This window comes from Acomys russatus, chromosome 25 (genome assembly GCF_903995435.1).
Source record: "Acomys russatus chromosome 25, mAcoRus1.1, whole genome shotgun sequence".
In the NCBI taxonomy this organism is placed as follows: domain Eukaryota; kingdom Metazoa; phylum Chordata; class Mammalia; order Rodentia; family Muridae; genus Acomys; species Acomys russatus.
Window position 1 is genome coordinate 42124427 of NC_067161.1, and position 13231 is coordinate 42137657.

General features: G+C 47.3%; 1 protein-coding gene across 1 annotated transcript in view; it reads right to left on the bottom strand.

The window, feature by feature from the left end:
- Window positions 1-5255: 5255 nt before the first annotated feature.
- The window catches only part of Slc47a1 (solute carrier family 47 member 1), a 35089-nt gene continuing 27113 nt past the window's right edge, over window positions 5256-13231 (bottom strand). Inside the window, exons 15-17 of the mRNA XM_051167698.1 lie at window positions 11091-11185; window positions 10177-10255; window positions 5256-5518 (exon numbers count right to left, since the gene is read on the bottom strand). Of these exons, the coding sequence (XP_051023655.1) occupies window positions 5292-5518; window positions 10177-10255; window positions 11091-11185 (401 nt within the window). The 3' untranslated portion in view covers window positions 5256-5291. The remainder of the gene's footprint in view (window positions 5519-10176; window positions 10256-11090; window positions 11186-13231) is intronic.

Here is a 13231-nt window from a genome sequence, read left to right on the forward strand (position 1 = left end):
GGTTATGAGTTCAATTCTCAGCAACCACATGTTGGCTCACAACCATCTACAACAAAATCTATATACATAATAAATAAATAAATCTTTTTTATAAATTAAAGATGATAAACAAAAAGGTTTTGCTACTGTCTGAAGGCCACGTGCCTCATCTGCTAGAGGAGATGCACTCGGCAGCACTGGGGCATGGAGCATGCATGCACGATGCAGAAAGAAAACTATCTATCAAGAAAAAGTACTAGGGAGATGGCTCAGAAGTTAAGAGCACTGGCTGTTCTTCCAGGGATCCTGAGTTCAATTCCCAGCAACCACATGGTGGCTCACAACCATCTATCGTGAGATCTGGTGCCCTCTTCTAGCCTACATGCAGGCACACATGCAGGTAGAACACTGTATAAATAATAAAGAAATAATTTTTTTTTAAAAAAAAAAAATCTAGGCTGGGCAGAGGTCTCGGCGGTAATGATGCATGATGGGTAAGCATGACCACATGGCTCTGGCTCCCCAGCGCCCCTGTAAAAGCTGCAGACATGTGCAGCACTGGGACTTGGTGGGGTGGGGGTGGGGTGCTGTGGAGACAGACAGACCCTGGAGCTCACTGACCCTCCAGCCCAGCCAAAATACCACTCCAGGTTTGGTAAGAGACTCTTCCTCAACAGAATAAGGTGGAGGGTGAGAAAGCAGTACATTCATCTCCTCCTCTGGGCTCAGAATACATGTTCAGAGGTGCTGAGCCCGCAAACACATGTGCCCACACAAACAACACCCAGTGTATGTTGAGATCCTATGGGCCAGGCTCTTCATGTATATGACATTATGACCAGGCACTGTCCTAAGTCACACGTACATAGGGTTATGATTTCCTATTTTAGGGGTAGCCTAAGTGACAAAAAATTTAGTGCATTTGCATTGCCTTATGGTTACTTGGGTGTGATCTGAGCTGGCAGGTCTGGCTGCAGACCTCGGTTTTAGTAGCCTGGTAGGGAGCTGGCTCACGTCACCCTCTCAAGTAGTCTGGTTTCGGTACGATGTAGTTGGGAGGCAGTAGGGCCTTCAAGAGGTGACACTTAGTGAACGGTGACTAAGTCACTGGAATGCCAGCCTCAGATGGGGCTAATGAGTTTTCACAGGGCTTGTTGGGTAGAGTACTTGTCTAGAATGCCCAGCACCAGCACTACATGAGCTGGGCATGGCGACACATGCCTGTAACCCCAGCCCTGGAAAGGTGGGGGCAGAAGGAGCAGTGGCTCAGGGCTACCCTACTATATGGCAAGTTTGGGGTCAGCTTGGGCTTCATGAGACTGTCTCAAAAAATTAAGTTGTCATGGGACCTAGTTTGTTCCTGTGAGAGTGAAGTGTAAAAGAGCAAGCTGAGTACCCACATCCCTCTTGCTTTCTGTCTCACTGTGTGTCTCTTTGCTCCTCTCGTAAGCCATGGTGCTGTTTGCACGTGATGATGGAATTGCAAGGGCCCCATCAGAACTCAGTAGATGCCATGAGATGCCATGCTCTTAAATGTACTTAAGTATGAGCTAAAGAAACCTTTTCCCGGGGCTGGAGAGATGGCTCAGACGTTAAGAGCACTGTCTGCTCTTCCAGAGGTTCTGAGTTCAATTCCCAGCAACCACATGATGGCTCACAACCATCTGTAATGAGATCTGGTGCCCTCTTCTGGCATGAAGGTGTACATGCAGACAGAGCACTGTATACATAATAAGTAAATACATCTTTAAAAAGAAAGAAGGAAAAGAAATATTTTCCCTGTAAAAGGCTTAGCCTCCAATACTTTGAGATTGTAACAATGGACCTGGCCCCAGGAGGTCAATAGCAGGCCACATGTGGGGTGTCCTAAAATTATCCCACCAGGCATGAAACCCAGAGGGCTCATGGCACAGTGAGGACCCAGATGTGAGGTCACACTATGACTGAGCCAATCAAGAGAAAGAAAAGGGGGAGGTACCTCACTTTATAAAAAGGAAAAGCACACACTTTCAATCCTAGCACTTGGGAGGCAGAGGCAGGCGGAACTCAAGTTCAAGGCCAGTCTGGTCTACACAGTGAGTTCCAGGACAGCTAGAGCTACACAGAGAAACCCTTTCTCAAAAACAAAACAAAGCAGGCCTTGGCTGTCCTGGAATTTGCTCTATAGACTAGGCTGGTCTCAAACTCAGAGATCTACCTGCCTCTGCTTCCTAGTGCTGGGACTAAAGGCCTGTGCCATCACCCAGCTTTGTTTGTTTGTTTGTTTGTTTTTTTTTTAATCACACATGAGAGTGTCTTTGTTCTGTTGTGTTTGGTTTGTTGTTTGGTTGTTGAAACTAACTGCCTTTGGTTAGCTTAGAATGCTAGTCACCCTCTATGGCTCACATTTGTTCAAGATTCTAACAAACTGAGCATAGTTGGGACCCTCCCTCTTACCACAGACAACACTACAGTAAAAGATGAGACCAAAATTACTAGGCCTGTAATTCTAACTGAGGCATTGAGAATATTGAGAATTCAAGACCAGCCCGAGCTATTGAATAAGACCCTATTCCAAAAACAACATTTATAAAGCTTAACATATCTATCCATGGTGCCATTGAGTCCACTGTTCTCTCAGCAAGTGGTTACAAGTTGACATTCATTAAAAGCAACATATCTCCTTGGCCCATTTGGGAAGGGCTGATAGAGGCTCTCCCTGTGCCGGACCTTATCTACGGAAAGCCTTGCCTATGGAGCATACCGCGTTCCCACGTCCCACATCCCACCACCAGGCCTCCCATCTCACTGTGGGTTGCATTTATTCCTGTTGTTTTACATCTAGAGGCATAACAGTAGGAAAGGAAACGGCCAAAAACAACGAGAGAGAGAGAGAGAGAGAGAGAGAGAGAGAGAGAGAGAGAGAGAGATGCTCTGCCAAACGAAGCAGCTTTCCACTACTTTATTAGCAGATGGAGAAAGACTTCAAAGCATGCGAAAGGAAGACATTTTACAAGAGAAATAGTGTAATCTTAATGAACTGTGTAACTAATAGCTTTGGTGGTTTGGTTTCAGAAGAGGCGACACGCAGTTCGTTTAGGGTAACTTGCACCATGCGTCTGCTTGCGACACTCCTTCCATGCCTCCCAGGATGCAGTGCCTGAGAGTGGAATCTGCTCAGAACTCTCTTCCCAAATCTGAAAATCAACATGGTTAGCAGTGGGTAAGACCCAGACCCTGCAGTTCTAATTCTGAGGTGTGGGGTTAGAGGTGTACTAAGCACGCATACAGCACTGAGTTCATCTCCAGCACAGTACAAGTAAAACCACATTAAAGCTTTACTCTCATCAGCTGTAACAGTTAACACCTACGGAAACAGCGAGAGTCACGGCGTCCAGCTCGACTTTGCCCAGGTGTCCGCAGAAGATGGAACTGACTATGCTGATGAGAAAGATCATCAGCTGTGCCAGGAACTGCAAGGAGTAGAAAGGCAGTCACCCCTCGGCCCGCCTGGGGCCGCCCCGCGCCCCGCCTGCAGCTCCGGGTCCGACTCACCACCGGGCCCGCGAGCGCCGCCAGCGCAGCCGCCTCCCGCCGCACGTCGGGGGACAGCGCTCCCCGCAGGCTCCGCAAGATGAACCGGCCGCGCCACTGCGGGGCATCGGCCAGTTGCGGAGTCTGGATGGCAGTACCCAGGCCGTCCTTGGCCGGCTCCATGGTCCAGGCTCTGATGCGGGCGGGACCAGCACGTGGAGCCGACTGCGGGGCGGAGGGAGCTGCGTGGGACTCGCCCCACGCTCCACCCCGCCCCAGGTGCCGCGTCCAAATCCAACCGTCGCCCAGCGCAGCGCGTGGCACAAGCCTCGCTCTGGGTGGCTGAAAAGTGTCATTTTTTAGACCCAACAAGAATTAAGCTCTGAGGGATGGCTTAGGTGATCCCAACCAAAGGCCACTGTTGGAGGATTGCTGATACAGCTCAGTGAGGAACGCTTACCAGCCCCAACCACCAAAAGAAAAACAAAATAAACGCAGTGGGTTTTTACAGTAGCTAAATTTCCTAATTGTCTTCTTCTTCTTCTTCTTCTTCTTCTTCTTCTTCTTCTTCTTCTTCTTCTTCTTCTTCTTCTTCTTCTTCTTCTTCTTCTTCTTTCCCCCCTTTGAAAGTCTCCTGAATTATCAGTGTGTGCTTAACCCTTCAGAGGCTGAAAGAATGGGGCTGCAACCTAATGCCTTTGTTAAAGCTTTGCCCTCTGGCCACCAACCAGGAATGGTCACTCATCGTTGGGTCTTCATCGCTTCACAGCTCCAGGAGATCTGAGCTCCTCCCCCTGATGATTAATAAATTTCTCACGGAATAATAATCTACAACCCAGAGACATATCATAAAATGTATTTAATAGAGTCACACAGTAAGAATATGAAAGCAGTTCAGATATAGGTTTGTATTTTACAAAACAGCAGGCAGAATAGGAAGTCTACACCTGAATGCGGTCGGTACACAGCAGTCCATGTGCGGCGGTGGATGACGTAACACTTCACCACCATCCCCCCCCACCTTGTCTCAGACCACAATACGGTATTTTCTTTATTCTTTATTCTTTATTACCTTATTCTTTATTAGAAAAATTTTTTTGAATTCTCAGTTCATAAAACCCATGATCACAGTTGAATCCTGTCACCTAAAGTGACCAGCCACAGCCAGCTATATGAATTGTCTATATGTTCAAAACTGTGTGTGGTCCCAGACTTAGAGTGATTACTTTCCGAAGCCTCAACTTTACATTGGTGCAAAAGTGGCAGACATTCAGTAGAGACTGTTTTTGGAACTAGGAGCTTTTCCTGGACTCACAATGGGTGACACCGTCATTTGGAGACACTGGACAGTGGCAGGAAGCTACAACCTCTAGGTGGCCCTGCAATCCCGGGCGGGGGGTGTGTGTGAAAAAAATCATAATTTTAGTTGGTACAGTGTATCAAACACTAGTATTTGGTAGGTGAAGTATATTGTATGCACTGTCCACTCACAGTGTGCGCCCCCCCTCTCCCTCCCATCTATGTCTCTCTGCCTATGTCTGTGTGCGTGTCTCTCTCTCTCTTTCTGCCTCTGATTGTGTTTGAGAGAGGGGGGTAGAAGGGGAGAGAGAGAGAGAGAGAGAGAGAGAGAGAGAGAGAGAGATTACTTGTTAGAGGGCCTGAGCACGCTGAGCATGTGGTTGTCTGCCACAGGATACCCCTGGTGCTGATGTAATGTTTTCCATGTGTGGTGGGTTTGTCAGGCGTTCACCTCACAAACAGAGGAGCATTTGCATCGCTTGATGGCTGACTTTTCCATGTCACTCAATTCTGATATAGACTCTCACTAAAATCCCCCCCACCAAGACTAAGACACCTCCCAGGAGCAGGAGTCCTCGGCGTAGGGCCAACTGCTTCCCAGACAGCTTATTGCTATCCTTTGGGTGGACAGGCAAAGCTTGTTGCTGGTTTGTCTGCTGGTCCAACTGAGTCTCGTCTTTTTTTTCAAGATCTGTCATCATAATTTCTCCATGGCTCTCAGGACCCACTGTGAGGGGAAAGGGCCTTAGTGAGCAGCTTGAATGGATTTTTATTTTCATATATACAAATGGTGGTTATTATTTCTGATTATTGCTAGGACAAAGTTGGTTCAAGAAACAGTCATTATGCCGGGGCGGTGGTGGCGCATGCCTTTAATTCCAGCACTGGGGAGGCAGAGGCAGGTGGCTCGCTGCGAGTTCAAGGCCAGCCTGCTCTACAAACTGAGTCCAGGACAGTCAAGGCTGTACAGAGAAACACTGTCTCAGAAAACCAAAAAAAAAAAAAAAAAAAAAAAAAGAAAAGAAAGAAAGAAACAGTTGTTATGCCGGGGTGGTGGTGGCACACACCTTTAATCCCACCACTCGGGAGGCAGAGGCAGGTGGGGATTGCTGTGAGTTCGAGGCCAGAATACCAAAAAAAAAAGAAAGAAAGAAAGAAAGAAACAGTTGTTATGCTGGGGTGGTGGTGGCACATACCTTTAATCCCACCACTTGGGAGGCAAAGGCAGGTGGGGATTGCTGTGAGTTCGAGGCCAGCCTGTCTACAAAGCAAGTCCAGGACAGCCAAGGCCACACAGAGAAACCCTGTCTTGAAAAACCAACCAAACAAACAAACAAACAAAAAAGAAATGATTGGTACGATAAATAAAGAAAAGAAAAGAAACCACTGTTAACTCTTAGGTAAGAGGTCTTTGGACTATGCGTCTCTCTTGCTCCAGTGGGAAGGTACTGCTGTCCCTTTAAAGGACTTTTAATGTTCCTTCAAGTTGCTTTTTTGTTTGTTTCAGACAAGGCACGGTAGAGAAAGCAGTAACAAACCCATCAAAATTGCCAAGCCACACAGATCCACTCTTCTAGCTTACTTGCAATGAGCTTGGCCCTCTACAATCTCTTCCTACTGACACACGCTGTCCAGAAGTGCCTGTCCACCATCTTATACATGCAAGGTATGATTTGTGCGTGCTCAGACCTGTCCTCACCACGACCTGTACTACTAAGTCTCTCCCACATGAATAGGCATAAGTGACTCCAATAGTCTCTTTTTACTTCCTTTGCTCCAGGAGATACTCACAGGGCACAAACAGGGGCACATTTGTATTTCATTCTTTAGTAAGAAATAGGGCATTTTACAACTTACAACTCACACATGTACCCCAGTCTATAGGAAGGAGCCCATGAGTACATACTATAAGCAGGTGACTAGTTTACATGGCTAATGGTTTTGCCTGTTTAACTTTCAATCTAAACGTCATCCAAACTGGCTCAGGAGAAATGCCATCTTCAGTCACCTTGGCCAGCCCTCCTCTGCTACAGAATCTCAGAGACCAGGCCACGCACCTCGCCAGAGGGACAAGACTAAACTCTGGATTTAGTTATTGCCTCTGTTCTCTGTAAATACACTAGTAAGAGAATGAGGTAGTTAGGGCCCCCCTCCAGCAAGCTGAATAGAACACGATTTAAGGATACAATTCCTGGCTTCTGTTCATTGTGATAGATGGAAAACCAAATTCCATGCCCAGTTCTGCCTTCAGGAGTTGTTTCCAGGATGCCCCTTTGCTCTTATCTTTGGGTTGTGCTTATTGGCTTTGTACTTAATCAAGGAGGGATTCTGGAACCATCCACATAGGAGTGAGGATCTTTTAGAGACACCTGTGGTCCTTCCTTCAGCAATCGGACTACTAAAACAACACTTCCCAAGAAGCTAACCTCTCCCCAGAAATCTTATGCTGGGAGAAGGAAAAGGCTGGCTCCTGGTGCCAGCCAGAGACGCTTACCTCCCACAAAGAGATTTCACAGTTCTGACAAGTTCTCAGACAATCACGAAGGAAAGGCTGTCAATGACGGGTCACTTCTGGGCAGGACCACAGGTTGACCAGGACCCCACACACCTACACATGCCTTGTGCTTAAACCTAAACCTCATGTCAGGACCCCGAAGATAGATTTCGTGGGAAGAGGGGAGGCGTCACTGGACCCTGTTATTTGTTCCTCTTCCCGGTGCAGCCACACTAGGTAACAAATCTTGTTTCTCTGCTTCCCGGCATTGCTTGTCTGTTCAGTTGGCTCAGTGAGGACAGGGGACTGAGCCTGGGTCAGGGCTGCCAGGACCCAGGTTCTGCCCCTAACAAAGCTGTTAACAGCCCCGGTGTTTGGCCAATTGTCTCTGAGTGCCTCTTTTCACCCATGCACTGATCTGGCCAGCCAATATGGGGAGCCAGAGAGCTTTCTAGGGTCAGGCTTCGAGGAGGCCAGTACCTACCTAACAATCACTTCAGACAGAAAATAAAACAGATGCAGGGGACATAAACTAAGACACTCACCAGGCATTCACAGACCTGAAAAGGGGACCCTTCGGCTCCAAGGACCCAGGAGCACCAAGCAAGATGGTGACTCACATGAAGACTCAAGGCTCGTGGCCTTGTGGAGTAAAAATACCAACAGGAAAACACATTGAAAACTTTCCAAGAGAAATACAAGGGCAGATCACCTAGCAGCCTAAGAAAATTGAAAATTGCTTTCTGTAAAAGCATAAGAGGGCACATAAGTGGTGGAGCACACCTTATCCGAAATGCTTGGGATCAGAAGTATTTCATATTCTAGTGGTTTGGATTTCCGAATGTTCCAGATTAGGATTTTCCAATCTGTGCTGAGACTGTTATGATGGCCTCAGAGTCCTGACAAAATAATTTGGAACATCATCACCCTGGTCTCACCAGGCATGGTGGTGCAGCCCTGTAATGCCAACGTGGGAAGCGGAGCCAGGAGGGTCAAAACTTGAAGCTCACCCTCACCTAAAAGCCAATTCAAGGCTAGCCTGGGATGCATAGATCCTGTCTCAAAGGAACAAAGACAAGCAAAACTTTTTAAAATAAACAACAGCAGGTCACATTTACAGGACACTTAGGCTGTGACTGGCAGTCCCTAACACTCTCTTCACACCCACAGACAGGGTAAATGTCATTATTTCCCACATTAACAAACCAGCCCTGCCTCCTGGGATAATTGTTACATCAGGATACAATGAATTAAAAAGAGCATCTAGAAGGTGACAAAGAACTAAGGACACAAAGTTCTCAGAGCCAGATCACGAGAAAGCTGGAAAGCTGTGGGGGAGGGGCAAGCCAGCCTCTGTGGATGGCTTTGCTCTGACAGTTCCGTAGGTAGGACATATGGCTCAGGTCTGAGCAGTACCTGTTAAGGGTGGGCTCTGCTAAACCTCCCTGTACCTTCAAGCCCCAACAGGCTGCGTATAGCATTTGAAGATAGCCCCAGAACAGGCCAGCCTCACACTAGCTGCCTCTTACCTTTGTGTCAGTGAGGGCTTGGGAGAATGTCAAGCCCTGAAATAACCGGAGTAGAGGAGTCCCGTATGAAGACAGATAGCTTTAGGTCAGACCGCTCGTGAGTCATAAAACTATGTCAAGTTTAACCAGACACTAAGCGCAGATCAGACGAACAGCAGACCACTGCCAGCCTACCTTTAGCCTTCTAGGAACCAACAGGTGACATTATAAAGGAGTGTTGGGGCCCACGGAGCCTTTATGCAAAAGACTTTTATACCCAATACATCCACATTACAAAAAGCATTGTCTCGGGGGTGGGGTGGGGAGGATTGGCCATTGCTAGGACCTTCTAATATCAGAGAGATTTGGCATAACCTTTGCTCACCATGTTTTTCCTCCTCTGGCCCCCATAACTAGTATAGACATCACCCTCAGACGACCCATACCCCTACTCCCTTCTGTAGCTTCAGATGTTTCTCTGTAATCCTGTTCCTCCTTCAAGTCTCATGGCGTGTGAACTTCTACACCTACAGACATAGCTAAATACTGTTTTTCTCCTGTCTATTTCCGCTGTGTCAGCCGCAGATTGCAGGGAGGTAGAAGGAAGCCACTTTTACCTCCCCCACAGGAGTGAAAGGTCAATATTATTAACAGTTCAGGAACTAGGGACGTGATAGAATTACTAATTGACAGAAAAGCAGCCTAATGTAATTGCATTTGCATGATGCAAAGGTCTGAGCAAGAGCATGCTTAAAGTGAACGGTGCTTGGCCAAACACAGGGACTGCATTAAAACAAACATGCAAATAGCAGCTTCTAAGACTTGTTCCTCTGCCAACCCCCTATTTTTAGTAGTACATGTTTTTATACCTGCAGTGAGCTATGCACTGTACCCCATAAAAAGACCAATTATTGCATGCGGACCAAAACAAAAAAAAAATTTTTTTCTTTTTTTGGTTTTTTGAGACAGGGTTTCTCTGTCATGGACTCGCTTTGTAGACCCGGCTGGCCTCGAACTCACAGAGATCTGCCTCGGCCTCCTGAGTGCCAGGATTATAGGTGTGCGCCACCATGCCTGGCTCAAAAATTTTCAGGACACTTTTAAAAAGACAAGAAATGCCTGGAGAGTGCTTGCAGAAGTACCAAGGACTAGCTGAGGGCCTAAGAAGCTTAAGCCAACCTAAGAGCATGTTAAAGTATGGAATCAAAGCAAACCAACTTTAAGTCTGTTTATCTCCAGGTGGCTGTAACGTGACATGTGTTCTGAAACATTAGTGTCCACTTCAGTGACAACTCACAGCAGCTAATCCCGCTGTGTCCCACAGAGGCCCCTCCAGTCCTGTGTAGTTTGCTCTGCCCCAGCGCTGAGAGAATTGTAGCATACCTGGGTGAGCCGGCTCCTGAGAGACAGCAGAAGCCCCATTCAGGGTCACATTGGTCTTTAAATTGGCATGTACTTGAGCCTAGAAAAGTAAATGAAACTCAAAGTCGGGCCAGGTGTCCGCAGGCGGCATTGCTAACCGTGGCCACCTGGCTTAGGAGAAACTATGTCCCTTAACCAGCACTGGAGGCAGAGCTTCCCTGTGTCTTCCAAAGGCCTGAATCAGGCTCCAAGGGTAGGAGGGGAGTATACTAATGTAGGGGAGAGGCGACAGCCAAGGTCGCTGAGAGCTCCCCCTTCTTCAGCTTCTTACTTCAGCCACCCTTTCTACCCCCTATTTCCAGACCTCACATTGACCCTGGGAAGGTGAGGAGAAAGAAGCATACAGTGTCTTACACATTTACACACATACACACACTCACACACACACACTCATACACACACTCACACACATACACACACTCACACACATACACACACACACGCACGCACACACTCATACACACACACACTCACACACACATACACACACTTACACACATACACACACTCACACACATACATACACACGCACACACACACACACACACACACACACACACACACACACACACACCTAGGATAAACTTGGAGAAAGTCTCTCCAGTTCCAATTCTTCAACTGAAATTGGCTTTTCACAGCGAGAGACCAGAAACGGAATCCCGTTTTTCTATTCACTGAGCAAATAAAGGGGAATGAACAGGCCTCGGGTCACACAGTCCATCACCTCAAAAACCCAACTAAAACAAAACAAATAGTAACCAAAAAGCATAAAAATAGCTTAAGAAAAAAAAAAAAAAAAACTACCCAAAATGAAAGCATGCATGCCGCATCTGGTCTGGTTTGGCATCTTCAGAAATACTGACGAGGACCGTTACCTGTTGACAGGCGTGTTTCCAATTGAGCCGAGCAATAAAAACCACAAAGGATGCGGCCTGGCAGGCAGAGCAGATGATGATTCCTGACCACAGACCTACACAAGGAGATAGTTGACTGGTTAGCTCATGGAGGCAGTGGCCATGCTAAGCCAGCTTCCTTGGGCAAGGTAGAGCCCGCAGGGGCTAGACACCTCCATCCCGCAGAGGCCCAGCACCCCTAAGGCCACCTGCCATGATTCACAATGTCAGAGCAAAAGGTCCAGGAAGCTATTTGGGTCTTTTGTGCTTACAGTGATTGGATAGTAAGAAATGGGGCCAGTTGTAAGGAAGTGTCTCCAGGAAAACTACTGCTCTATGCTCCTCACAAGAGGAGACTGACTTTTTTTTTTTTTAATTAAAAACAAAAACATAGGTATGTGGGGCTGGAGAGATGCCTCACGGTTAAGAGCACTGACTGCTCTTCCAGAGGACCAGGGCTAAATTCCCAGCATCAATATGGCAGCTCACAACTGTCTGTAACTCCAAGATCCAACACCCACAGACATACATGCAGGCAAAACACCAATGCACATAAAATAAAAATAAATAATTAAAAAAAAACATAGGTATGTTTATGTGTTTGAGTGTCTGTGGACACGTTGGGAGGGTGCACATGCATGTGTGTGGAGGCTTGATTGCTCTCCACTTATATAGAGAGGTAGGTTGAGGCAGGGTCTCTCTCCACTTATATATTGAGGCAGGGTCTCCCTCCACCTTACATATTGAGGCGGGGTCTCTCACAGAGCCCAGAGCTCCCTGTTCCAGAAATCTGACTATGCAGTGTGCTCTGGGGACTCCCTGACTTTGCCTGCAGAAAGGGCATGTCTGATCAGCTGCTTCCAGTCAGGTCACTCTTGAGCCATCCTCATCCTCCATGATCCTCTCCCACCTACCCGTCTGCTTGCCTTTCAACTCTCTGCCAAGACACAGATGGAGGGGTGTTGGTGGGGGAGGACTCCCAGGATACAAACACATACATAGACTTTGAGAACTGGTCAGATCCATGGAAGGGCTGAGGCTAAACTTTGAGTCGTAGTTCAGAGGCTTATCTTTCCTCTGGTAAAGTTTACCGCTCTGCTCCTTGGTGCCAACTGCCCTCACATCTCAGGTACCAGGAGTGATCAGCCTGCCCCTCTCAGGAGTAAAGTCAGTGACTGCCTGCCAGTTCTATGACGGCATAAGAAAGGCCTCTGGCTTCCTCCTTTGAATGCCTGGTTCTGGACAGAAACTACAAACTCATGCCAAACATTTTTGACATAAATACCCAGCTAACGCTAGCTGTAATCTGAGCTTCATATTCAATTTCCACTAGTGTCATAATCCCGATTAAATGCAGTGTGACTACCAGTCTCCTCTGGGCAAAGCCAGGAACTTAAGTATTTGAACAACCCTACAGGAAGTTGATAGCCATTCTGAGTAGTCAGTCTGCTTGTAAGAACCTGCAGCCTTCTGAGGTGCTTCTGGGAGCCTCATGTACACGCTGCACATTGTAATGGTGGCAGCATAAAAGGTAGGCCAACCTGTGCTATACTTCGATTTAAGAGGCCATTAAGCAGCCGGGCGTAGTGGCGCACGCCTTTAATCCCAGCACTCGGGAGGCAGAGGCAGGCGGATCGCTGTGAGTTCGAGGCCAGCCTGGTCTACAAAGTGAGTCCAGGATGGCCAAGGCTACACAGAGAGACCCTGTCTCGAAAAACCAAAAAAAAAAAAAAAAAAAAAAAAAAGAGGCCATTAAAGCCAGATGTGGTGGCGCACGCCTTTAATCCCAGCACTCAGGAGGCAGAGGCAGGTGGATCGCTGTGAGTTTGAGGCCAGCCTGGTCTACAAAATGAGTCCAGGACAGCCAAGGCTACACAGAGAAACCCTATCTCAAAAAACAAACAAACAAACAAAAAAAGGCCATTAGAAGGACCAAGTACATGGTCTCCCACAACCCTCACCTTCCCAGGGCCCTGCCCTTCCCCTCCAAGAATCTCCAGCTCCTTCTACTTTCATACAGCAGATATGCTTCATCAAATGAATGTGTGGGCAAAATTCAGACCCTGGGAAATAGGTTTATCAATATTTTAAAGTAGATTCCTTTCTAAAATTTTAACTCAACC